This window comes from Mugil cephalus, chromosome 1 (genome assembly GCF_022458985.1).
Source record: "Mugil cephalus isolate CIBA_MC_2020 chromosome 1, CIBA_Mcephalus_1.1, whole genome shotgun sequence".
In the NCBI taxonomy this organism is placed as follows: Eukaryota; Metazoa; Chordata; class Actinopteri; order Mugiliformes; family Mugilidae; genus Mugil; species Mugil cephalus.
Genome location: NC_061770.1, coordinates 14,555,211 through 14,581,163, shown reverse-complemented (window position 1 = coordinate 14,581,163; position 25,953 = coordinate 14,555,211). Strand labels below are relative to the sequence as shown.

The 25,953-nt window shown below is 42.9% G+C and overlaps 3 protein-coding genes across 5 annotated transcripts; 1 reads left to right on the top strand and 2 right to left on the bottom strand.

The window, feature by feature from the left end:
* Positions 1 to 4: 4 nt before the first annotated feature.
* LOC125011103 (F-actin-capping protein subunit alpha-1-like) lies at positions 5 to 4,411 on the top strand. Its single transcript, XM_047590128.1, has 10 exons — positions 5 to 71; positions 1,010 to 1,073; positions 1,205 to 1,256; positions 1,460 to 1,523; positions 1,610 to 1,816; positions 1,902 to 1,981; positions 2,447 to 2,525; positions 2,621 to 2,692; positions 2,803 to 2,865; positions 2,964 to 4,411. The coding sequence occupies exons 1-10, from the start codon at positions 33 to 35 to the stop codon at positions 3,102 to 3,104; spliced, it is 861 nt and encodes a 286-aa protein (XP_047446084.1). The 5' UTR covers positions 5 to 32; the 3' UTR covers positions 3,105 to 4,411.
* A 63-nt stretch (positions 4,412 to 4,474) lies between these two features.
* LOC125011095 (CTTNBP2 N-terminal-like protein) lies at positions 4,475 to 18,453 on the bottom strand. 2 transcript variants are annotated; one of them, XM_047590106.1, is made up of 5 exons: positions 18,287 to 18,453; positions 16,113 to 16,220; positions 8,703 to 8,954; positions 8,273 to 8,380; positions 4,475 to 7,292 (listed from the first exon to the last, which is right to left on the bottom strand). In XM_047590106.1, exons 1-5 carry the CDS (start codon positions 18,290 to 18,292, stop codon positions 5,991 to 5,993), a joined length of 1,776 nt encoding a protein of 591 aa, XP_047446062.1. In that variant the 5' UTR covers positions 18,293 to 18,453; the 3' UTR covers positions 4,475 to 5,990. The 2 variants fall into 2 exon arrangements, with proteins under 2 accessions (XP_047446062.1, XP_047446072.1); XM_047590116.1 differs by having other exon boundaries at positions 18,274 to 18,434.
* A 1,203-nt stretch (positions 18,454 to 19,656) lies between these two features.
* LOC125019812 (cytochrome P450 3A30-like) lies at positions 19,657 to 25,191 on the bottom strand. 2 transcript variants are annotated; one of them, XM_047604780.1, is made up of 13 exons: positions 24,967 to 25,191; positions 23,578 to 23,671; positions 23,443 to 23,495; positions 23,216 to 23,315; positions 23,010 to 23,123; positions 22,829 to 22,917; positions 22,589 to 22,737; positions 22,375 to 22,502; positions 22,216 to 22,294; positions 21,619 to 21,779; positions 21,297 to 21,523; positions 21,035 to 21,197; positions 19,657 to 20,935 (listed from the first exon to the last, which is right to left on the bottom strand). In XM_047604780.1, exons 1-13 carry the CDS (start codon positions 25,125 to 25,127, stop codon positions 20,843 to 20,845), a joined length of 1,611 nt encoding a protein of 536 aa, XP_047460736.1. In that variant the 5' UTR covers positions 25,128 to 25,191; the 3' UTR covers positions 19,657 to 20,842. The 2 variants fall into 2 exon arrangements, with proteins under 2 accessions (XP_047460736.1, XP_047460745.1); XM_047604789.1 differs by lacking the exon at positions 23,216 to 23,315 and having other exon boundaries at positions 24,967 to 25,189.
* Between the last annotated feature and the right edge of the window lie 762 nt (positions 25,192 to 25,953).

The following is a 25,953-nucleotide window of genomic DNA, read 5'->3' as shown; positions in this document are numbered from 1 at the left end:
GGCCGGAGTGGGTGGGGTCACAAAGAGCCAAGATGGCTGACTTTGAGGAGCCGCTGTCAGATGAAGCGAAGGTTTGGACACTATTTAAGTCTTTGTCTAGTGACAGTTTTACTTAATTGTAAAGGGCGCACGCGTCATATGTAAATGTGCACCAGCAGCTACTACATACAAAGTGAATGTCAATTTTTGGCGTCACACTGAAATGATAAACTTGTGATTTTAAGCTATGCATAGCTACTAGCCGGGGCTAGTACAAAGCTTATGGTTGACTAGCGTCCTGCATTCTATGGTATGGTTTTAATCACTGGACACAGGTACTAGAGACGTTTTACTAGTTTAGTTTAAATTTCCCAAAGCAGTGCTGCAGTACCCGTGGCGGTAGAGCAACAACCTCAGTGAGAGCTACGCGTTCCCCTCACATAACGTCAGCTAACATTGGCTGCTAACGTTACTTTGCTTTGGATTTCTGGGTCAAACAGATTCAGTTGCAGCTCGTATACTCAAACTGGCCTCATACGGCTCGCCATCAGGATATGGGTGCCTACAGTTTAGATGGAGCCGGATGGGGACACTCTCCATAAGGCCAGCAGTAGTTGGACGAGACACAGCTCAAACTATTGGAAATGTCAGACTTTGAATTGGGAATCTGAATGCAGGTATCAGGAACTGATAACACCCAGAGGCAATAAAGTGTAAAGGGCAATTCTGCAGGGAGATAAAGGTAAAGTTTTAAAGACTCACAGTCCAGGCAAGCCTTTTCAAATTCCGTGTACTGTCTGCATCAATTAGTGGTACACTATTTATTTCTTTTGGGAAATGTTGCGGTAGCTATAACAAAAGAGTATTAAAGTATAAGTAAGTTAAATTCTGCTATGTGTTTATTTCTTGATAGGTGATTTTGTGTTTTGTAATAATTCCTGTCTTGATTACAAACTTCATTCATCAATCAGCAGTGTCTCTTCTGTAATTCCCATGATGGCTGTAATAACTATTTATATTTCCTCTACAGGTCCGCATAGCGGCCAACTTTGTGACTCACGCCCCCCCTGGAGAGTTCAACGAGGTCTTCAATGGTAAGAACAAAGATACCGGTTTTAATAATACTGAATTATGTTTTAATTATTCATTTTTCCGTTAGTACTATTTAATTGTCATGTGTTTTTAAGAGTACTATGCAAACAGTGGTTTCTTTTTGTTTTACTAGATGTGCGGCTTCTTCTCAACAACGACAACCTCCTTAGGGAGGGCGCATCAGAGTAAGTAACATTCAGTTATGGCAAAATTCAAAAGTTCAGATTGTCATAATTTGCACCGTTAAAACATGTCAGCTCTGTGACTGATATATTTGCTTTGAGCGTTATTATCTTCAAACAGTGGGAAATATGAGCATGGGGAGTGTTCTTAAAATGATTAGTGTAAAAATACCTCCTGTACTTTTGTGCCCCTCTAATTGGTCCAGGTCCTTTGCCCAGTACAACATGGATCAGTTTACTCCCGCCAAACTAGAGGGCTACGATGAGCCGGTATGTTTCCTCCTTTAACTCTTCATTTTCGTAGAGCAAGTTTCTTGGACGAACTTCCTCACATTTGTCTTTTCCCATCTTTATAGGTCCTGATCACAGAGCATGGTGACTTGGGTCAAGGACGTTTCCTGGACCCCCGCAACCGTTTGTCGTTCCGCTTCGACCACCTGAGAAAAGAGGTGAGCGACGTGCAGCCCTACGATGGAGAGACGCCATTGAAAAGCTGGAGAGATACCTGTGATGGTATGCTCAGTGCCTACGTCAAAAAGCACTACCCTACAGGAGTGTGTACGGTAAGGCGTACAAAAAAATAATTGTGCCTAAATTGAAACATAAGCAGTACATTTTAACCTTAAAAATACTATCTGTGTGTTGCAGGTATATGGGAAAACCGTTGACGGTCAGCAGACAATTATAGTCTGCATTGAAGGACACCAGTTTCAACCCAAAAACTTCTGGTATAGTGTTTTCTCTGAAAACAGCTCTTTTAAATCATCTGAAATGATTGACGCTCACTTTCCAGTTCATTAGGTACACTAGTGAAAGCAAATGCACAGTCCTGAACTAACTGCACCTTCATGACTTTATGTTCGTATGTGAAATACTGTAAGAGCAGTGGTAATTCAACTGTATTAAACACTGACGTGTTTCTGTTATTTAGCCTAGCCCATTGAATAAAATGGGGTTGTCTATATCAGAATCAGAAATCAAAAATGTATTTATCCCCGAAGGGCAATTAGGAGGGTGAAGAGCAGTACATAAAAATAAGGGCAAGAGAATAAAATCACAAAAGAATAAAATCACAAAAGTTTAGAGTTTTATTGCAATACATTTGTTTTCACTTGTGACAGTAAATAATTGATCTGTCGGCTCTTTTAAGATCTGATTATAATACAAGGTTTCTCTTGAATTCTCTAACAAAGGAACGGTCGCTGTAGGTCAGAGTGGAAGCTTACGATTGGACAGTCCACTGCTCAGGTGGTGGGAGTATTGAAAATCCAGGTCAGTGTGCATGTCTGCATAAATTACACATAAGCCAAGGAGCTGCATTTTTCTCAAACTCAAGTTTACTCGTTAAGTTTTGTTTGTCCTGCCAGGTGCATTATTATGAAGATGGGAATGTGCAGCTGGTTAGCCATAAGGAGGTTGAAGACTCATTACCTGTGACTGTGAGTAAAAAGACATTTTCGGTCCTTCCGTAATTTCAGACAGATTTCGTCAGTTCGGGAGGTCGGCCATCTCAGTTGGTATGTTGATTATATGTGTGTGTTTGTTACAGAATGAAACGCAGACAGCTCAGGCATTCGTTGACGTCATTTCAAATGCGGAAAATGACTACCAGGTAAGCTGTTCAAAGCAATAGGCGTTGTTTTTTCCTATATAATGAAACATGTAAAATATCTTGCGTGATGTTTGTGTCCCTCCCTCTCTTGTCCGCAGACTGCAATCAGTGAAAACTACCAGACCATGTCTGACACAACCTTTAAGGCCCTGCGTCGCCAGCTGCCTGTCACACGCACTAAAATCGACTGGAATAAGATTCTCAGTTACAAGATTGGCAAGGAGATGCAGAATGCCTAGAGGAGGGTCAGGGACTGACCAGGGAGACACATTCTCCCAGTGGCCCTCAACCTAACTGTACATGAGAAGGACTAACCAAAGCAAAACTATATCAATACGGGGCAAGGAATTAATTAAAAAAAAAAAAAAGTGTAACTGAAGATTTACAGACTGTTAGGCACAGATATCAGTCTGCTGTGAGGAAGGTGCAGCTCTAATTAGTTATCATGGTTTGCAGGAACTGTTTTTTTTTTTTTTTTTGGGGTGTGTGTTGGGACAGTGTGCAGGGCTGTGCTCGGGACTTCTACACAAGCTTTTCCTTCGGCCATTTAAGGGATCAGGCCTCCCTATATTCAGGTATGAGAAGTCAAAATATATATTTTTCCTTTTTAAAATAGACAAAGACAGCACAGAAGGAAAGAACCAGGACACATGAGGCAGCTGATGAGAGAAATTAAGCACACCATCGTATATCAGGGTTTGATTTTGGGAAAAAAAAATAATGAATTTTGTGAAAGTTTTTGTAGTTGCCATGTTTGGTGGGTTTGGAAATGTGACCATCAGAGAAATATGGAGATTTAAAAGAAAATGAATAGCAGTGATCTGGCTGTATTTCTGAAGTGACATGAACTTCATTAATCTTACAAAAAAAAACTGTGTAAGAGTAGCACAATCCTTAGCATAGCTCTGTTCCTGCACCCGTATGTTTGTCGGTATCCGTTAGGGCCAAGGGAATGTTTACTGGCTTTCTGTTGTGCTCCAATGATGTATGGTCTCTCCACCCGTGCAAGCTACGGTAACTGAAATAAGATAAGCGACTCCTACGCTGCCGCATCTCTAATGCATTCTATATACTCTCTACTTTGGCAACACCTCCATTGTTGTACAGCTTTTCCTTTGTAAAAAGGATAACATACTCATATAACCAACATTTATTTGCCAAAATCTCTTTCCTATGGTAAAGAACTCCATCCTCCCACCCATGTATGCAAAATTTCTATTTTACTACGCTGGTTTTTGTTGGAGTCTTAGAATATTGCACTCTGAACCGTTCGTGTATTGGTTGATGCCAAGTTAATGCGAAGCAGTTGCCGTGTAAGGTGAGCTCACATAACTGTAAAAACGTTACATGACTTCTGCAAGGCCACATCATACTCTGTGTGTTACTTGACTTCTAAGTAGGCTGACTCTGGATCAGTTACTTGTTAGCTATACATTAACGTGCGTTGTTCAAACCTCACAATATACTACAACTGTGTGCCGATCAGTTATAACGTTCAAGACTGTACTGCCCCATTCTGTTCAAATAAATGGATTGAACATCTTGACCGGATTTATATTTTCATTTAAAATTACCAACTGAAATGGTTTTAGAAGAAAGACTCCAAACATTAAAAGCAAGGACAGTTTATTTAAACAAAGTACTAAAGGTTGTAGGTATTGATGATATGCTTATTTACTAGAATCAGATGAGGGACTTTTACCCTCAGACAGCAGTGTATATAGTATCTACACATTGACACTGTAAATCTAAAACAGTCATCTCATTTGTAGCACTGTTGGGACAAGACAATATGATGTGAATCATTTAACAGATACTATATAATAATTACAGTAGCAAAATTCAAGCTGTTGGCATCCACTGGTGCAATGTTTCAGAGTTGTAATCACGATGCATATTCCTCCTTAGTCTCCGTGAAGCATGAAATCAAACATCCCAGAATAAAAAATAAAAATAAAAAAAAAATCTGAAATTCTAGACATACAAGTGCCGTGCAAAGTTGTGCTCTCCCTTTTCAAAACAAGACTCAGTGTTTTGTGATAAGAGTAGTAGAAAACTACGGAAGCCCTAAACGGCCATCGGCTCACATATTTTTTTCCCGTGTTTTTTTCCAATTTCAAATTATTTATCTCGTTATCTCAGGAAAATGAGATAACTAACTCGAGATCTCAGGAAAACAGAAAAAAAAAACAACATGTGAACCCTTGGCCACTTAGGGCTTCCATAGAAAACAGTACATGCTTGTGATGTTCATTCGAGAGAATAAACTCAATTCTTCAACATATTTACATTATATTATGTTTATGTGGACCATCTCCATAGAAACTGCATAAAGCTACTTACTATCTTATTGGAAAACTGATAGCTACACATTAGAGCCCTTTGACTTGCAGTACAGATTTGTGCAGTTTGACTTCTTTGATTGTAACAGGACTGGCAGCAGGAGCATTAATGCACAATAATATCCCACTGACATGTCCTTCTTCAAAATCAGTAGATCTTCTTCTTGGTCTTTTTATACGTGTTTTTTTTAATGACCTGCCAAAATGTGTAGGTCTCCCTTGTGCCTCCACAACGGTTGTGACACATCAGAAAATGGACATTCAGAGTTTGAGATTGTCCTGTAGCGTCTCGCAACAGAATGTTGTTGGTGGGGGGCCTGTGGGTTGAGGGGAGGGGCCTCTGTGGATCCCACAGATACTGGATCGGTTTAGGGTCTGGTGAATTTGGAAGCCAGGTCAACACCTTGTGCTGCTTTTCATGCTTTTGGGATCGTTCTTGTGTGTGCGTCCTCCTGGGGATGGCTGATGCCATCAAGTTGTGCCATTGCTATGCGGTGGGGATGCCTGGTCTGGTCTAAGTAACATCCACATGAATGCCAAGTCCAAAGGTTACCCAGAAGAACATTGTATTGTCACAAGATGGTCAATGGTATTTACTTATAACTAATAATGTTGTGGTTGATCGGTGTATTTCAGGTAGTTCTTTCCATCAGTTTGATTATGTACAGCTTTAATGTGTCTCAATTGTTTTGGGTAGTGTGCAGTGGTTAGGATAAATGGTATTATAGATGCTGCTGATTTAGCCCTGGCGTGTGGAGCTGTTTAGTTTGTATAATCTGGTTATTAGCTGCTGGAGGATATAACCAGATCCGATTCATTGGCTCCCTCCTGCCCACTGTTGCTGTGTCCACAGTTCCCCGTCAGCTCTGGGAAGAGGCTGGCCCGAGCAGAGTGATTTGGGGACCCCGGAGTTGGACTCATGCCTGGCTTTTTGGGAGGGATTGGAGGAGGATGGGTCTTCTCTGAGCGAGGCGTGAGGGGGGAGCGGATGCCCGGCGATAGAGGCCCCGAAGAAGGCGACCTTGCCCCTGGAGGAGTTGATGCCAGACTACGGTAGTCTGTACCAAATGGAGAGCTGCTGATTGGTGACAGCTTGACTCCAGCCTGCTGGCTGGTAAAACGGGACAGCACCTGGGTGACAGTGTTGCGGGCCAGCTGCTTAGCTGTGCTGTGCTCTGGTGGGGGAGGGTTGGCGGCGGCGGTGGTGGTTGGGGAAAGGTCTCTGGGGGAAAGGGGCCCACCGTGCTGCTGCTCCAGCTCTGCCTGACTCTGGAACTTGTGCCTGGCGGCTTGGAACCGCTGGTTGACTCCGGCGTGATAGGAGGACTGATGGAAGCCCGGGCTGCCCAGACGCTTAGCCAGGACGGGGGAGGAAATCGGCGAAGAGGAGAGGGAAGAGGAGGCAGTGCTGGAGGGAGAGTGAGGATGAGAGTGAGGAAGAGGCTGAATAGGAGAATGCAAAGGTGCTCCTCCCCCATTTTCTACCACTCCCCCGTTTTCTGCTCCTTTCCCTTCCTGAGTCGGTTCTGTCTCTTTGTGACACTGATGGCCGTTGACCTTTGCCAGCGAACTGGATTTAGGAGTTATCATTCCATCTGGCTCAGTCTGAACAGAGGACGATGCCACCACTACCTTGGATGATGGCTCCTTCACGTCCACCACAGCCTCCTTCACCGCTTCCTTGCATCTTTCAGGTTCAGCTAACCTCTTCCTCAGCTCCTCCACCTGCCTCTCCAGCTCCCTGCTCCTTTCCTCCTCTTTGCACAGCCTGGACTTCATCTGCTCTCGCTCCGTGTCAAACTCTGCCAGCTGCCTTTCGGACCTCGCCTCCAGTTGGGACGCCCTCCTCTGCTCATTTTCAAGTACTTTGCGGAGCTTCTCCACGGCGCTGGTCTCTTCCTGAAGCAAAGTGTGAAGCTGGGAGACCTTCTGGGCTTCCTCCTGAGCCTGGCTGCTGGCTTTCTGGAGCTCCAGAGTGAGGGACGAGGAGAGCTGCTGCTGCTGCGACAGGGACTCCTCCACTTTGCTCACCACCTGTGCTTGTTCCTTCTCTAACCTCTGCACTGTTGCACGCTCCGCCTCCAACTAGAGAGATGGCAAGAGGGGGGAAAAAAAGGCATTATTCCCAATTTTATCACCTCTTTGTTTGGGGAATATAGTCATTTTCTTAAAAAGATGTTCTATATTTTGCGTTGTGTCTTTTTTAAGACATCTACATGTTTTGAAAACGGCTGACAATCTGGTCCATTTCCTGTTTCCACGGGTATAATTTGGACTGCCTGACTCATCCAGAATCAGACATTATGTGTTTTTCAGAGTCGCAGGAGACTGCGGGAAGGGGCCATTGTTCGTGTTTCTCCTTGTTAAACATTTATTTGCTTGCGAGGCAATTTTGTGGAAAGTTTAATTTGCGATGAGGTCATTAAAGGGTGACCGGAGTGCTTTAAAGTTTGGCGAGTATTAGAAGGAAGCGAGAGGTGACAAAATACAATCGAGTGCTTATGGTTAGTGTACCAAAAAAAAAAAAAAACGACAGGAAAGCCTGAGGAACACCGGGAGACACTCAGGAACCCTTTCTTACATAAGACGCTTGTGCAAACGTTATGTAGTAGCTGATTGTGTGCTCAAAGTGTGTGAGCACCAGCTGACCTTGCATTAGCCATGGACATCCATTATCTCAGGTTTCCTGAGGCCATAAAGCCCCATGGCTGCTGGACAACTGAACAATGGCCTCTTCCTCATCTGTTTCCCGTGGAACAGTCCTGCTTTTGCATATGGGGTGCCTCTGTGTGTGTCTACACTTTACACAGGCCAACTCCTCTCCACCCTTGTTGTGGAGTTGTACAGCGGGCCTGCTGCTCAGTGGCTGGGTTTTAAATCACAGCTACAACAATTAAAGGAGGACACCGTGCAGACAGACTGAGGAGAGAAGAGGGGAAGAGGAGCAGATCCAACAGATGTGCTCATCTGTCAGCAAGTGAGATTTTACCAAATATAAACCCGCAAAAATATTCAATAAGCACACTCGATACGTGTTCACCGTGTCTTTGACGTGTCGGTTCTACCTGTTGCAGAAGTTTATCTCTTTCCGTCTGCAGCATGAGGGCGATATCGGCACGCTGCGCGGAGCCCTGGGCATGCCGCTGTTTTTCATCCTCCAGATCGGCTATCATCTGTCAAACAGACAGTCGGGGGAAAAATTAGCACAAAAACATGACACACAGCAATGTTCATGTTCAATGTTCATGTTACAATGTTTGACTCGATTCTCAAATTAGCACTTGAGCGTTGCTGATCTTGCACAGAATCTCTTCTTCATTCAGTGTTTCGTCAGTCTGATCAACTCTCTTTTGACAGTGTCAGCAGCTGAAACATGGAGGCAAACGAACAAAAATGCGTTTTCACACACACAGCTCCCGTGCGATGCTAGCTCGGTTGCAGCATCGTCCCCACTCGCACGTCTGACATGAGGACGGTATATGAACGTCCCCTTACCCTCCTGTGTCTGTTCTCAGCGGCAGCCAACTGTCCCATCATCCTCTCCTGCATCCTCTTGCAGTGAGCCATGACCAGTTTAAGCACCGCCAGAGGGTTTGGGCCCACTGCCCGACCCTGCAGATGTGTGTGAGGCTGGGCGAGTGTGCTCTGGCGCTCTGCGGACTCGCTGTCCCGCTGCAGGGCCAGGAATGGATCGCTGAGGTCATACTGGCCGTAGCGCTCCTGGACAAAAGCGTCTCTGTGCTGAGCCTGTGAGATACACAAAAAACATAGAGGTTGCGCATGTAAATAGGCAGTTGCGTTAACTCGAAAGCATCTGGAAGCACACAGTTTCATATATATTGTATATAGCTCAGCAGGCAACCAGGTGATAATGACGACTGAGAACTGTGTCTTGGTTAAATCTCTACTTTTAGCCTACAGGCCGAACACATTATGCATGTCCATGTACATGTTCAGTCTTGAATGAGTAGAAAACCGGTGTGTTTTTGTACTATATGTCAGCATATAGGTTTGAGAGGATGAGGTCTGCTTTCCACACTGCGCCACAGGACAAAAAAATGTGTCGAGGAAGATAACACGAGGCCCCACGGCCAGAGCCAACAAAAACAAAAAGTAACTCATCACATGCACATACGCACTTCAGCACATCTTGCACAATGGGAGACTGACTTCTAGGCAATAACTTTATGGACACACATCATCACTGGACATAGACACGGAGATGTGCGTTCGTTTTGCGTGCAGGAAATCTGTGCCGAGTGATCCCATCATCACTCTGAGCACAAGCAGATGGTCCTTCCTGTCAACCCAAACACAAAGAGGTGAGGCACAGCCGTCCAACCCCCACCAGGGGCAGATGTGAACTCCTCCCCAGGGAGACAGGGGTGAAGGACTGGGCCATGAATCACACACACACACACATATGTGTGTGCACACACACGCAGAGTCCCTTCTAATGAAGTGGGTTAAACTAAAACTAAGTAAATATAAAGTTGCAGTACCTGTTTAAGTGTAAGAATATTAGGTCACAGGGAAGAAAATACCACTGGCAGCGAAACTAATGTTGCATCATCCCTTGTCATTCCAGTTCCTTTGAGAGATTTGAAACATGATAGGACTCCTGGTCACCTAGACATGCCATCAGGAGATCTCATTAACAACATAAAGGTTAGCAGGTTTGGAGGCATGCGGGGTCAGTTGTCAGTCCTAGTGATGTAAGCATTGTGCCACAGCGTACCCTCCGCATGACTCCGTGGACGCCCGTCTCCGTCTCCCCGTGCAATCCTCATCAGACACCCCAGTCGTCTGCTCACCCCCGGCCGTCCCCCTGCCCGAACACGCATGGCACTGCATTCCTTTGCCGGCTCATCATCGTCATTTCTTAGAAAATGCCTTGTTTTACTTCCGCCTCTCTGTCAGCCTCTTTTTCTCATGCGCTCTCAGACTGTGGCAGCACACCCACACAGCCGCCGCACACCCTGAGGGTTTCACTAAGGACGCCGTATTTGAGGCTTTTTCTCCGGCTGAACAAAGAATCTGAAGAGATTACAGATCTGGCACAAAGACACCGTCTCAATGGCTTCGGTCTCATGCATTGTCTCTGGGTCTGACCCAGTAGGCTTCTATTTGTGAGAGTGGCTAAAAGTGTATGTGTGTGTTTGTGTGTGTGTGTGCACGCATGTGTGCATGTGTTTCAGCGCTGGCCTTTCGAATATAGTAGCTGCAAAGCTTCTTGGTCTACTTTGAGACAAAACTGCAACTTCCTGCGTTAAATAACTGTTCAAACAGACCATTAAAGGCTGGGTTGTGTGTGTGTGTGTGTGTGTGTGTGTGTGTGTGTGTGTGTGTGTGTGTGTGTAGCAGCTCCAGCCTCTGGTCTGGTCCCATGGTTTTTTTTTTGCCGGGATAGTTCTGATCATAATGACAGAGCGTGCTTTCCTTTATGAAAGGGCACAACAAGCAAACCCTCTGCTGCAAAGCTCTCATTTCTGCTCAACTACTGGTAACAAATGTCCCTACAGCAAGTCGTGGGAAAGAATACACTATGTGCAAATTAAAAGGCAACTGTCCAGTACATATATATTTTTTAATTTCCATCAAGTACGTAAGATTTTACTATTTCCTGCAATTTTGTCACAGATAAAAATTTGTATCACTGCATGTTTTCAGCTGCCTGTGTTCGGCTTGCTGCTGCTGCTGCAACAAGGTGTGAAAGACAACCTGATGCTTTCCACCTGGACAAAAATCCTCTGTCAGTCAGTTAGTCAGCCTCAGGGCACAATCGTGTCCTTTTGTGAGCTGGGGAAAAAAACAGAAAAAAGGAGTCCCGTTTCCAGTCCAGAGTAAGCCTCTGTAATGACTGTCACACAATGGACTCAGCAGAGAGCAGCACCAAAAAAAAAAAAAAAAAAAAAAAATCACAGTGAATTGTGCAGAGTGCAGATCTCCCATTACAAATGAACAGTTAACTCCTTAATGTGACTCAACTAATGTGGGTGGATTCACATACAGGATGTGACTGTACTGGTTTATTTTACCTCACCAGACCTTTGTTACATGTCAGTGTGACCAGGACTGAACAAATCAGAAGAGCCGAACATTTTCACAGACAAAATGCATCGCATATGATAACCTTATAAACAACTGCCCATTTACCCAGCTAGTTTGAAGTTGTGCATCCTGAAACCAGTTTTTTTTTTGCACACTAAAATGTCTCTGCTGTCAATTCCAGACACATAATCTCACCATAAATGTTCATCAATTCTATCTACACAGAATTAACAATGCTCATCTTTGTCACAAGTTACAGAGAGAGCCTTTCCACATTTTCATTAATGACCTCACATTCAGATTACAACATTTCTCACTGGGTCCTGAAGTGAGTGTACTGTATTGTATGCTATCTTCTGGAGTTACCATCCTGAGATTTCACAGACTGTCCCCTGAGGTTTAAGAATACTGGGAATGAACTGGTGAGCGTAAACCATTTGCACATTTATGACATCCAGGAAGTTCACTAAAAGCACAACTGAGTTATGCTCCAGCCAAACCATGTTAGTCTTGAAACATAATTTAGTTTAAGCCACATGCAGATGGCGTAGAGAGCACAGTAGTGCTAGAGAGAAAAAATAGATCTTTAACATTTTGCGCTCTTTCAGAGTGCTGCGGGAGAAGGTAATGTAAGTCAAGGCTGGTCTGCACTGTCTTTTTTTGGAAATCAGGATAAGTTGTGTTTCTACCTGCTCCACCTTCCAATTCTTGCTTCATTTTTCGCCTAAATTTTGCCGAATACAAGTCATGTCTGTATCACCGAGCCTCCTCAGTTAACCGTTCCTCGATGTGTTCTGTGTTGATCCAAAACAATCAATTCAAAATTTCCGAGATAAGCAGACAGAAATACTAAAGAAGAAACACGCCACCACCAAGCAGACCAATCACGCCTCTTGCGTTCCACATCGCCGTAGTTACATTTCTGAGGAGGTGCACATCAGCTACAGTGCTAGGGTCTGTGCAGGGTCTGCGTATGTAGCTCTTGCGACAATTTGACACAGTAAACCTAAACCGCCTATTAACATTTAAGTACAGAAATTCCAGTTTTTACAGACTTGGAGCCAGAGAACAATAAGATACAAATGCGTGTCAATTCCGCCAGAACTAATTGTGCATTTACTTCGGGTTACTCTAATCAGTTTGTCAGAATGCAGGAGAACAAGCCTGTCTACTGTTACATAAAGTGGCATTAAATGTCCTGCAGAAAGTTGACTTCTTCAAACAGCATAATAGACAATGTCTCTGCTGAGGAGCTGCAGTGTAGTTGCCGTGAGGTACTGTCTAACAATTTTTTCCATTTCATGTACATTTTGCTCAGTTGAGTTAGTAGCGTAATCCACTCGTTCACAGTGCTTTTCCCCAGCGACATGCTTCTGTTATCCAGAGAGAGAGAGAGAGGGAGAGAGAGGTGGAGATGAGATTTTAGGTGTGTGCCTTGCTAAGTTGTGTGTACTTAAGGCATCAAGCCATATCCTCCACACCTCCCACCCACACGCTAAACAAAGATGGCACTCAGATAACCGGGCAGACACCAAACAAAACTGTCAAAGTAATGTTTAACAGCCTCGAGTGCTATCGCCAGTGGTTAGTGATGAAACAGAGAAGCGGGTGCTCTCAGCCTTTGGTCAGGCGCTGCGCAACATGGCACTGTGGAACTAGGAAGTGTCTTGAGAGTCAGTAAAAAATTAAACTAGGAGCGCAGTTTATTGGACTACTCTCTCACCGGCTATGCTGCTTTTTATTATCACAGACAGGTTGTTGTGTTGGTTTTGCCTGATTTCCCTTATCGCTTTTATTTCATGTGTGGCTGGTAAATAATCCAGTGTGCAAATAGCAACGGAGGGTGGAGTTGGGAGGGAAAACATTACCTGGCCTTACCTGGTGTTGTTCACATGGATTAATCAATGCCATAATGTGTGTATGTGTGTGTGTGTGTGTGTGTGTGTGTGTGTGTGTGTGTGTGTGTGTGTGTGTGTGTGTATGATGTGCTGCGAGGTGAGGAATTATTTTAACAATAAAAGCATCAACATTATATTAGGAGTATCAGGTGACGCCATTTGAATATTTTCAGATCTCAAAGATAAGTACTCTTGCCTGAAGTTGCTGATTTGGTGGCTTTTCACTGACATCACAGAGCAGTGAACTTGCAACAGTGTTACAAAGGAACCCTCTGTGTAGTTACTGCACTTCTTTCTATCACATTTCGCCCACAAATCTTTCCAAGTTGGGCAGCGATTACTCTTATCTGAGCGGCACACCATGGCTGGGCCCTATTGTTTGTGGAGCCAAGAAAACACGTCAGCCCGCGAAAATAGACAAAGCATTTTAGGATTACAGGACATGACATCATATGAAAAACAAAGCGAGTCCCTCCTAGAGGAACACAATATTTTTACATTTTTAACCCCACAAACCTTATAGGCCTGGATGAACAAAACCGGCCTCATCACCAAATGGCCATATTTGGTTCAATCACACGTTTGAAATCAGGTGCCGAAGACCGTAAGAACTTGAAAGAAAGTTCTTTGGCTCAGATCTGAGGCTGAGCTTTGTTTCAGTGTTCAGTGTTGTTTCTCACTGTGTTCATTTGTTTCCTTGAATTCCTACGACTAGTTTGGAGTATGATCAAGAAGGACGGACCTAAGGATCACAAACTATTTAAGGATTAGGTGTAGGTCTTTTTCATGTCTTTAACCGACGTTCCTTTTAGCTAACTTGATCTATGCTGGATTTAAAGCAATTATACCTAACAGAGAGAACATAATAATAGCATTACGTTCCTATAGATACAGACAATCGACAACTCAAAAGTTACACCACACCCTCTTGGAATGCAGGACCTGTGACTCTGGTGTCACGTTCTCAGGAATGTTCCCTCCAGTAAAATTGATAATCTGTGTCTTTGGTAATGAGAAATAGAGATGGTACAGTCATAAATCTGTAGAGACAAGCCTCGTAGATGACGCTATCCCATTCTCTAAGTATGCAAGCGCAGACACAGTTCCAACTTTTCAAGGGCCTCGGGTGAAGGAAGGGCTAAAACACTGGGGTTGTCCCGAGCAATCTACTGGCATGCTGAGTGCTTGCTACTGAGAGGAGAACATATTTAAAGAATGTAAAGACTGGGGAAGGCTTGCAAGCAACATTATTGGGTCCCAATGAGTTTGGTTAATCCGACACATTTGCGGGCGACACTGAAATGGCCTCTCTACATAGAGACCGTTACAGGAAACGCTTGCGGCACATCAAGATCTTGTGGGAAATCGCAGTGGGAAAATGACGACATCCAAACGGAGTACATTAACTGACTTCATCGCTGCCAAATTGATTCACACAGAGACTGAGCTCAGCATTAGACACATAAGCCCCGCTGTCGAGCCCTGACACTCCCCTCTACACACAATCCGCCCTAGCAGTGACCAGTCAGTAAATTACTGTAAAGGCTCCCAGCGGGAACAAGGGAAGTCAGTGATTTGAGCTTACAACTCTGTGCATCCTCTCCACAATAAACACTGCAGTGTCTGAGTGGCCCAACAGAGACCACCAAAATGTGTGTGTGGGCAGACAGGGCATGGGTCATGGTTAAACATGAAAGACCCCCGTAATGAGGCCGTGTTTGAGGAAGCGGGAAGGAGGGGGGAAAAAGATAGGAAGAAAAACAGCAGTAATAGTGTGTGTTTCAGATCTGGATAGCGGCCATTGAAGCTGCATCTGATCTAGAGCCGTTAGAACAGCTTTCCTTCAGGCCCAAGCTTTGAAATTCTCTCACACTGACAGCTTTTCTAGTTAAACATCACCATCATTGCCTATTTATTACTAAAAGGACTACCCGTGGTCGGTACTTGTCTTCACCACGGACTCAGATCAGTATTTCAGACAATGAGTCAAGCATTCAAGCGCCTGAGCCGTTTCATCCAAGCATGAAACAGCTGCTGTGGTCGTGAGTGTCAAAAGCAGCCAGGGGCACGGAGAGAGAGCCAACCCAGGCTCAAACACTGAACTGCATTGTTGCTGTTCACTGTGCTGTTCGTATGATTGAGTGAATGAGCTGCACCAAACAAACTCAGGATTTAAGGATAAGAATGTAAGACTAAGCCTTCTAACAGTAGATATCTGTGACGTGATAAGGCTGTTGTTGGGTAATGTCTGAGGGACCGTTTGAGATTATGATTCAACTTGTCAAAAGTAACTCCAAAGCTGGGTCACCTGAGCCCACATAGTAAGCATGGCGTGAATGTAAATGCATCTCTTGTTATCTTCATAGCGTGGGTTTAGTGGTCCGAACGCAGATTAGTGTGAGCCGAACAACAAGGATTTGAAGTACCCAAAGGTTCTCCTCTTCTACTAACAAGTTTGTTTTTCTTTATTGTTGGAATAAATGGGAATTTTCCTGATTGAAACTAATGAGTGTACACCCAAAACATGTTCGACACAGGACAGGTGTGAACTGCACTCTTTCTAAACTTGAATAGGACGCTGCATGGTCACCTTCAGATCCGAACACAGCGGTAAGACTGGTTCTCTAGTGGGAAAAAAGAAAAGGGCCTGGGAATCCAGAGTGGCCCCTGTGCCATTGTCTCCACTAGCTCTGTTTCCTCAGTTTCCTGTTTACACATCCCCTCCCTGTTAGCTCACATTCTTCTTGGGAGTGTAACGCTGAAACGGGTTAATATTAAGTGTTCAAGGGTGAACTGAGTAAAGGCAGATTACGTGCGTGTTTAATTTAACAAGCTGCAATACTCTCGCGATATTGTGATGTCATCACACTACGACATAAACTCTTACGTGTACGTGGTGTGACCTGCGGTGAGCCCACAGGGGGATTTGTTCTATCAGATGTAGTGGCCAACTCACCCTGAGGGCGTGAATGACTACATCCTGGGCCTCCAGCTCTCCCTCCAAGATACTGAGGAGAGTCAGTAGCTCCGCTCTGCTCAGAGCCTCCACATTCATCTTGTCCTCCTGAAGTAAAGAATGAAAGAAAGAAAAAAAACATGGGTAAGAGATATTAAAACACAGATATTGGAGAATGGATTCGTGTGTAGAAGAGTTTGCTGTTCTAAGTGCAATTTCCATTGAGCGGCCATAGGAGTTGGGGTCCCATCTGTGGCCTTGCTGGGTCCTCCTCAGTGTTATAAACAGGAAGTCATTAGCATATCTGCACATTAAGTGGCTGAGGGGCCTGAGGACAGCATTTAGTCTGCTTTGTTCGGCACCGGACGTCCACTGTGAAGGATAAATAACCTCCCAACATAACTGCCTGAGCATCCTATTTTAAAACTTTAAGCCATCATCCACCAAATTCACGGGTGCCCTGTGATTCATCAGCTAAATCTTGTCTAACCACACGGGGCAAGCCGTGGCAGGCCTCACACAGCTGACATCAAACCCAGAGGAAGACAAAACACTCATCTGGATTTTTGACTTCATTTTTTAAATTGGGGGTGAAGTCACTCCTTTAAGCCATGCACCGGCTCCGCTGGGTGTTAAGTATGTGTTCGAGGAGGTATGTGTGAGCTGTTGGGTCGCACAACAAAAGCTCAACAATGATAATAATAATAATAATCACGCATGTCAGTCACCCATCTCCTTGCCTGAGTGAGCCTGCCTACTCAGCCAAGGAGCGCTAGACTGACAGAATGAGATTTGAACAGCACTCTTATGAGAGGTTTTGGTGTGCTATTGCTGATGGTGAACACTGCACATCATGTGGGCGTTCAGCTGAGTCATGATGCTAGGATTCTCACCGTTTTTAACATGTTTACTCTACACTTGTTTTTTTCTTTCCCCCCTTCGCCACCTGTCTAAAATCAAAAGAGAAAGCAAATCTCTCCTCTCCTCCTCACTGCCGTTTCCAAGTGTTTACTTTCTTGCAGGAGCGTCCCAGCACATTCTCTGTCTCCCCCAAAATTCCTGGGCTCATTCTGTGGCTCACCACACGTTCACAGCGAAGCAGCAGAGTGTGAATCGCCGGTTGTTTACTGGCTACTAACTTGTCAAGCGTTGTGCGAGTGGTTTCCAGTTTTGACCGACCGCACACATGCGCGCAGATACTTCGATAATAAGTTTAGATATTTGTTTGAGTTTGAGCTTTCAGCGCAAGGCCGGAGCTCGCTGCGTGTCACCCGATATCTGTGAACTGGCTTCCGTGGAAAATCATTGCAGCATTCCAGGGATACCCACACCATGGGAATCATCACTCAAGAGTAAATCGCCACAACCCACTGTGCGGCCTGCACGGTATTTCATGGTTCTTTATGCAAATCACCAAATCATGCCACATTTAGAAGTCAGTAAAGGAGCAACGTCAGGTCTAACGTGACAACACAGGCTGTGTTTTGTGTGTGTGCGTGTGTGCTGCCTGCTTGTTTGCATTCAGACACATCTGATGGTTTTTCTGGCCTTTTTTTCTTTACTGAATTTCAGTAATAACTTATCCTGTCTGAAAAACAATGAAGTACCAGTGCTGATATTCTCCATGTGCAGTGCGTTCAAGGCAATACATGATCACAGCGGTTCAGCACAGGATCCACCTGCCATCCCGGCTCGGCCTTTGTCTGACACACGGGTCTGTCATTATTTAACGTGTCGGCAAGATTTAGAAAAAATAAAATAAAAATAAAACATATCAAATTGGCTATTGTGTCTTTAGATCGCTTGTGGTGATAATGGTAAAATCAATCCCGCATCAATATCACTGAAGCACACACCCATTAGTCTGAAGCTGAGCTCATATAAAACCCACTGAATCTCTGCGACCACTCGTATTTATTTAAAACAGTTTGTATATACATATATAGGCCTACTCATATTTAACTTTTCTAAAATCATAATTCACGGCCGCAAAGTTAGACTTCACCACAAATGCCAAAGCCACAAATCGCACCAGCAGTGATCAGACTGGATCAGAGATATATTTGCGGACTTTTTTTTTTCATGCTACAAAACCAAAAAGCCAGACCAAGTTGGAGATGAAAACCTGCGGAGGGTAGCGGCTCACATATTCAAAACCTACCGTGTGAACATACCTTCATGCGCTCTGTCCTGGCTGTATTAATCGGTCCTGAACCCCAAAAAAAGAGAGAGAGAGAGAGAGAGAGAGGGAGAGAGAGAGACTCAACACAACAGCATGAATCAAAGCGCTCCACTGTCACAGGCGTTCCTGCTCTGAGGCGAGCTTGAACAACAGACGCTCATTGACGAGGCCTCCAGCCACTCACGGAGCGCGTAGTGCGACCCACTGACCAATGGCAGGCGGGGTTGGCGCTAGGGGGCGTGGCCAAGGACGTCCCCCCCAGTCTGCGGGATAAACCTCTTTGTTTAGGACGTCCAATGTGAGATTTCTGTCCACTCCTCTGTCCCGCTGCTAAGTATTTGCATATATATGCGTATACGCTCATTGTATGTATATATACATACGTATCAACTGAAATTGGAATTTTTCTACAAAAAAACAAAAAAACGATAAAATGTTGACTATCGATTAAAAATGTATTTATTTAAAAAATGTATTCATATTTTTTTTCCTTCAAATTTTGATAGTAACGCCTGGCACGGCAATAGGGCTTGCACCACCTGTGTTTCAGCTCCCCTTGATGGCGAGATGACAGTATCACAACTCTATGTTTTATCTGCACTCAGTGTACCAGAGGTGTGGTTTCCCGGCGTAACCATGGAGACATGCATCACAGGATTTTATCTAGTTTTGCAGCTCTATTTTAGGCTCAGGCAGAGTCACGTGGACAGGAAACTTGTAGTAACACCAGGGTTGGGTCTAGTTTTGTAGCTGCAGGTCCATTTGTGCTGCAGGTGAGTATTATATTTCCCCTACTGAGGTGTTGGAGATCATGGTTCAAAGAAGTGAAGGGAGGACTGGGTTTCTCATTCAGTAAGAGAAAGGTCATGCCAGTAAAGAGAGCTTTGTGCTCTTACCTCCCGTTCCGTTGTTCCTCTGCTACCTTTTTATAGATCTGGCCTATTGAAAAGTAGGAACACAAACAAGACGGATGAGATGGTTTTGTTACTGGATCCGTGCTCAATTGTGGCTGTGCTATTGTAGCCAAAAGAATATAAGTGTTGTCACATTACAAGCTAGTCATTCAACTCTACAGGTCACCTCTGTTGACCATTCCCCTAGAAGTGGAATTATTAAATAAACTTTAAATCAAGACCCCACTCTGACAGGGACATATTTCAGTCTTAATTCCTGTGTCTGTTCCTTGTGTCATGTACTGACGTGTATATGATATATAATGTATATAACATTGCCTGTTTATGAAGTAATAGGTCACAGCAAGTCTTTATTTTTAAGTAAAAATATTTTTTTTTCTGTCGTGTATAAAAATAGTAATTGTAGCTGTGGGTTTGCACTGTAAAAACTGTACTCATTATGCAATCATAACTTCAGTATGATTTATTAAGTTGCAGAAAAAACAAAAACCATGTCAGTGTCAAAACATGTGTATATGAGCCTAAATATACATGCTAAACAATATGCTAGATACATTGTACATAGAAAGATATATACTTTTCCATGACTAAACATTTGATAGAAATTGGTATCTAAATCTTTAAAGAATTTCAAACTCAAACTGTACAGCAGTTTTACTTGGATTCATTTTCACTTGGATGTAGAAGAAATTGGCTTTTTATCATGATTACATAAGAACATGATTACATTTATCATGATGACAAGAACACTGCACACAGCTCAACGTGCCCGAATGCAGCTAGAGGGCGCTATTCACTGTGTTAACAAAGAAAGGCAGTAAAGTATATCAGTTTTCACACAGAGGTGCCGTTTCCCTTTTATTATATTCTTAATGAGGGCCTATAAAATGTGTTTCATGCAATTTATGTAATTTGCTTCTGTTAGAGAGCTTCTGTCAGAGAGCCATAAAGGATTTGGTCTAAAACTACAGATTACTAACAGCTAAAGGAACTGAGCGAACCCACTGTCTCAAACATGCAGCAAACACATTGATCACGAACTGAGCAAATTACGCGTGAATATATTTATTTAAAACCAGTGAAATAAAAATAAAAAAAGTAAGCATTGTTTACAAACTCAAATGCAGTACTAGTAACCAGACGACACTGGCAACACTGGGCCATATTAGTAGAATATTAGTATTCATGAAAAAAATGTGATACATACATTTTAAAAATAAGTGCACATAATAAAAGTTCAAAATATTGTAAGTGTTTTAGTAAGTGTTTTCAAAAAGTGTAACCATGTGAAAAGATGTGTGGAACTGAAGCCAAGCTATTGGCTTGACATTACAAATTTCTACAAAGTATAGAGGATATGAAAAGTTACAAGTAAAATACTTACTGAAAACATACCTGCTTTTTTAGCAGTAGACTGATTTGAAAAAAAAAAAAAAAAAATGAGTTCATAAATTCTACAAATAGAGCCTCAACTATATTGATATATGTCTGCTCCTTTTGGACTGGTGCTCAGGTACATGTCTAAATGAGCTATATGAGTGGCTTATTTTAGATCTTTAACCAACACTTGAAGTTGGTGACTGTGATTTTATACTAGGAAAATGCAGGAAAATGTGAGACTAGCCAGGGTGAAGTTAGTCAGAGTTAACTGTTGTCCTGGGCTTGAGCTTCAGCTTGATTGGATTCTTGGGTGAAGTGAATCCATCCGTTGCGAGCTCCACTGGAATCTAGGAATACACAAAACATGCCAAAAATGAAGCCCCAGCAAAGCTTAAATCAACACAAGTCATCATTTATAACCACTAATACAGATAATGTTTTCTTACTTCTGTCTCCTTGCATGTGACAAAGCTGAAGTTCTGAAGGATCTCCACTATGACCAACTTCATCATCAACATGGCAAATCGCATGCCAATGCAGTTCCGTGGTCCAGCTCCAAAAGGCAGGAAGGCATATGGATCTATGTTGTCCTTGTTCTCTTTGCTGAACCTGAAAATAAAAGGTGAATTGGTAAAAAGCTGATTGGCCAAACAACTAAATGTGAGGTGCTGTAAAATCTAACAACCTGCTATTGATCAAGTGCGCTACCTTTCAGGATTGAAGGCTTCAGGCTCAGACCACAAAGAAGGGTCACGATGGAGAACGTAAACTGGTATCATGATGACAGTTCCCTTAGGGATGGTCACACCGTTTATCTCAACAGAAGTCTTGGCCACTCTTTCTACTCGATTACCAATAGGGTACAGCCTCTGTGATTCGTTCACCACCATGTCCAGGTATTCCATCTTCATCAGGGCATCATAGGTTGGCTGAGCCTGGAGTGAATGAAAATATGAAGTTAGTTAGTAGAACAAATCCAATGTGAAAAAGTTAGAAAATGTTACAGTAAAAAAATGCTCCAGAAAGTAACCTTTTTCGGGAAGGTTTCATCAATCTCCTCTTGCAGCTTCTTTTGGATGTCAGGTTGAGTTGCCAGGTTGTAGGCTAAAAAGCACAGGGAGCTGCTACTGGTTTCATAACCGGCAAAGATGAATATCATGGCCTGAGCAAGAATCTCTTCATCAGTCAGCCCTGCAACACAAACACACGGCATCGTGTCAATGGCTATGGACCTGTAGTCAACTTTGTGGTTAGGAAGGTCTTAATAAGAGTTACCTTCGCACAAAAGTTATTTCAAATAGGGTAAGTCTTAAACCATCAAAGCAACTTCACAAGATGGGGCTTCAAGACATCAATGTCATGATTCAATGGACTGTCCAGTATTTATCAGATCAGATTATTGTTTCATGTTCAGCAGTCAACTGTTAAACACTGATGACCCAAGAAAGGCATTCGTATGACAATGACTCTATGTAAGACAGCATTTAAAATGATTATTCCCTACTTCTTTGAAAACATTACTTATCCTTGACAGAAAGCAAGACATCATGTTAAGGCCAAAGAAAGATCATTAATGCATTACACTGCTCTAACTGTGTTTCTGAAAGGTAATATCTCTGTCTATTACCTTTTGGGGTACTTGAATCCTCTTTTATGTCCTCTGAAACTTGAGAGTCCACCATCAGCTGCATGAAGTCCACTCGGTTCTGTTGGACAAACAAAGAAATGTTCAAGTTCTGGACACAAATGACCGATATTAAATCTATTTGAATGTGCTCTGAATTACTTGGTGATCATCCTTGCTCCGGTCTGATTTGATTTTCTTCAAAAAGCTGTAGAAGAATTCCAACACCTCAGCAGGGAAGAATGACACATTCATCATCTCAACAATCGGCGCGAAGATCGGAAACACAACTGCAATGAATAAAAGAAAAGAAAATCAATTGAGCAAACACAAAGACAGGATGGATGTAGGAATTGGAGCATAATGACTGACATACCCACAAACAGAAGCAAAGGATTCAGGAAGTTGAACTTGACCATTCTTTTTATGTTTGCTACAAAAGGATCGGAGGGACGGTTGATGGAATCAATGTCTGCACTGAAGGCAGTGCTGGTTACGACATCCATACTGTATGGTCCAAACACCCTGCAAAAAAACACAGAAAACTTGTAATTCCAGTTGATTACAGTATTATGCAGGGATAAGAAAAGAGAAAAACATAAATCAAACGACTCACTCTTTAACCTCAATGACTTCGTCTGCCTCAGCCTTCTTGTTCAGACTCTTGATCAGATTGTTTGAGTGCTTTAACATTATTGTGTACATCTGTCCAAAAAAAATAATATAACATCATTTAACGCGACTGGTTTTGTTGCAAATTATGTGCAAAAAGAGAATGCTGCCATGTGCTTTGTAACCTCTTTCAGTCGTCCGCTGGTGAATGATGGAGAAAGTATACTCCGAATCCTCTTCCATTTCTCATCCTCTACTATTGACACAGCATCACGTAAAGGTCCGTTTAGGCCCAAATCCTAAATCACACACATACACAGACACTGATTAATACTGTGTTTTTCAATAAGGTATAGCTTGAGGAAACTGATCCTACGTTTTTTTTTCTTACCCGTCTGTTGGTGAAGATTGAATAACACTCTTTAATCAAGATGGTTTTGATTATGCCTGTGTCCATTACAGACAACACAGGCTGTCTGCCATCGTATAAGCTTTAAAATGCAACAATACATATTGTAGCAACTCAGTCTCAGCCAGTTACAGTGCAAGTGAAATGTATGGTATGATGACAACATATGACATTTGTACAACATATTCTATTTGTAATATCAAACTTACCCCCACATCTTCCCATACTTCTGAAAGCATTGCATGTCAAACTGGCAAACCCCCTGAAGAATAAAATGCCATGAAAACAGTCAAAACTATTATCAGCAGAGTGGATCGTTAAACCATTCAGAAAATGTGTCTCACCTGCTTGTAACCCAAAAACGTCCCAATAAAAGGTAAAGGTCTTGGTCCACGGACGCCCAGTTTCTTGAAAAAGCCATATGGAGAATATCCATACCTGAGTATTAAAAGCAGGATTGTATAAACCGATTTATATAAACCAATTTCTCCACTTTGAAGTCCTTTAAGTGCAACCTCTTCTTCGTATAGATTGATTTTCCTTTGCCTCGTTCTATTATAAATATACATAAATCATGTAGAATTTACAGTATTGCACCAATTGCAAGGAATGCTTGGCTTTAAAGATTATACTGTTACATGTCACTCAACTGTATAATATTAACTAAGTGAGCAAATATCACACTTATCTCTGTACTTTGGAGGACAATTAAACTGTCTGACTGGATATTTTATGGCTCGTACAGCGTTTGACAGTCTGTACATCATTTTCCCTCAGTGAATGTGATGTGCTCTTTACTTGCAGGTGTAAATGATGTATCTCTACTCCGTGAGTTGATACCATGCACCAAACACCACCTACTGTGGATAATACACTGATTTAGGATAACAAACTCAAACAGCTCCACTTCAGGGAAACCGAGCTGTCTCTTTAACGCTATAACTAGAAAATGTGCTGCAGACCCTTTTGTCACAGCTGATTTTTTCACTTGTAGCAGAAAAACACGACGTCAGCGGGCGTTGTGACCTCTGATCCACTTGTGGCAGTACCAGTTTCAGTCGTGTGGTAGGACTGGTTCAAAACTGGTTCACGAATAGCAAATTCAGCCTGTTAATGTCGTTGGGCAGGCTTGTGTTTAAGACAAGTTTTCACATGTGAGAAGTGTTTATTAAAACTAAGAAGCTATACCAGTACGACATCAAACCATTAGATGCAAACAAACAAACAAACAAAAAAAAAAAATCTCTGTCTTTTTTTTTACTTTTAAACTAAGCGCTCTAAGAGCTCTGTGTAGCTTTGCAGACTGACCTCTGTACACCAAAAACGAAACTACACCCTATGGTGGAACAGCTTCTGTTTTCGTTATTGTTACTGGTACAAGAAATTTCGTCATCTGGGTAATTTCCAAAAACTGCTGACTGATTGGTCCGAAGTGATTAAAACTTGAAGCAAAAACAAAACAATGTTTGTCTCTTAGGTCACTGGCGGCCAGGAGACGTTCTGGATAATTATTTCTGTAATAGACTGGCACTAAAACATGTGCAACTAACTAACTAACTAACTAAATAACTACTTCCCTACTGGCTGATCGATTTTCTACACTTGCGCACCAAAACAGGCCAGCTCCCATTTCCCATAATTATGCAATAGAACGACCAACAAAGGAAAACATGTTTTTATATACAATCGACATAACACTCAAGAGATACAGATATGAACAATGCCAAACTTACACCGCGATGAGGGAAATGACAAGGACTATTAAAGTCCAAGTCTCGATGGAAAAGTCCGGAAAATAGCCCATGTTTATTCCCGTGCGCACCACGATCGACCACTTGTGGAAGCTGGAGCTCCGGACGTAGGCGGACCCACATTTAAAGTATGCAGGTTGCATAACATCGTATCTCGGGCATCAGTTCAAGCAAGTTCAGTAAGTCATCACTCGTCAGCACCATATGAGGTTTTATTTGCAGACTGTTAGATCACCTTTGAAAAATAACCAATAGGATTGGCCCAACGTATCATTTACCCTCTGAAAACAAGAAGAAAGTTTAAAGTAATAAATGCTGACCTTTAGTCGAATACATCATGCTGTAATTTGTACAACACCTTTGCACACATTAGGTGATGAATAAGACAAGTTTCCAGTTTTTCCAGTTTACTTACCACCCACCTAGACCAGACCAGGCACCACCCCATAACAACAGCAGCCTGACAGAGACACGGGGAGAAACAAGAAAAACAGCACGAGGTGTTGACCTGGTCTCCAAATCCCCTAGATCCCAAACTAATCAAGTTTCACAGAAGCCCTTCCCCTCAACCCACAAGAGCAAAGGCCCCAACGAACAACATGCTGTTGCTAGATACCACGTGGTCCCCCATGTCCGTTCTCTGATGAGTCACAACTGTTTTAGAGGCACAAGAGAGACCTACACAGTGTTAAGGAAGGTGGCCACAATGTTTCGGCTGCTCAGTGCATCTCATTAGTCATATTTTGCCTGTAGCTGTTGTTTTTATTGTTTTGTTTGTATCAGCCTGATGTACCTTTAAATAGATCAGCTGAAATATACACACATTTGAATTCAAATTAAAACCGAACTCAGTAACTAAACAACACGTTGCAAATAAATTATTAAAGTGCCTGTGGTCATAAAAGTATTATTTAAAATAATGTCTGAGCCTCTTTGACAATTCTTTGACTGTCCTGCTAAGGCCACAGC

Bases quoted from the DNA above. Each gene is read 5' to 3' on its own strand.
- LOC125011095 (XM_047590106.1), bottom strand. The intron at 8,955-16,112 runs GTGAGTTGGCCA...TGTATCTCACAG, and splicing joins TAGTCATTCACGCCCTCAGG to GCTCAGCACAGAGACGCTTT. The intron at 7,293-8,272 runs GTAGAACCGACA...CCATCTCTCTAG, and splicing joins GAGATAAACTTCTGCAACAG to TTGGAGGCGGAGCGTGCAAC.
- LOC125011103 (XM_047590128.1), top strand. From the start codon at position 33: ATGGCTGACTTTGAGGAGCCGCTGTCAGATGAAGCGAAG. The intron at 72-1,009 runs GTTTGGACACTA...TTTCCTCTACAG, and splicing joins CGCTGTCAGATGAAGCGAAG to GTCCGCATAGCGGCCAACTT. The intron at 1,074-1,204 runs GTAAGAACAAAG...TTGTTTTACTAG, and splicing joins GTTCAACGAGGTCTTCAATG to ATGTGCGGCTTCTTCTCAAC.
- LOC125019812 (XM_047604780.1), bottom strand. From the start codon at position 25,127: ATGCAACCTGCATACTTTAAATGTGGGTCCGCCTACGTCCGGAGCTCC. The intron at 23,124-23,215 runs GTAAGAAAAAAA...TGTGTGATTTAG, and splicing joins CAATCTTCACCAACAGACGG to GATTTGGGCCTAAACGGACC. The intron at 21,198-21,296 runs GTAGCGCACTTG...TTTTATTTTCAG, and splicing joins GAAGCCTTCAATCCTGAAAG to GTTCAGCAAAGAGAACAAGG.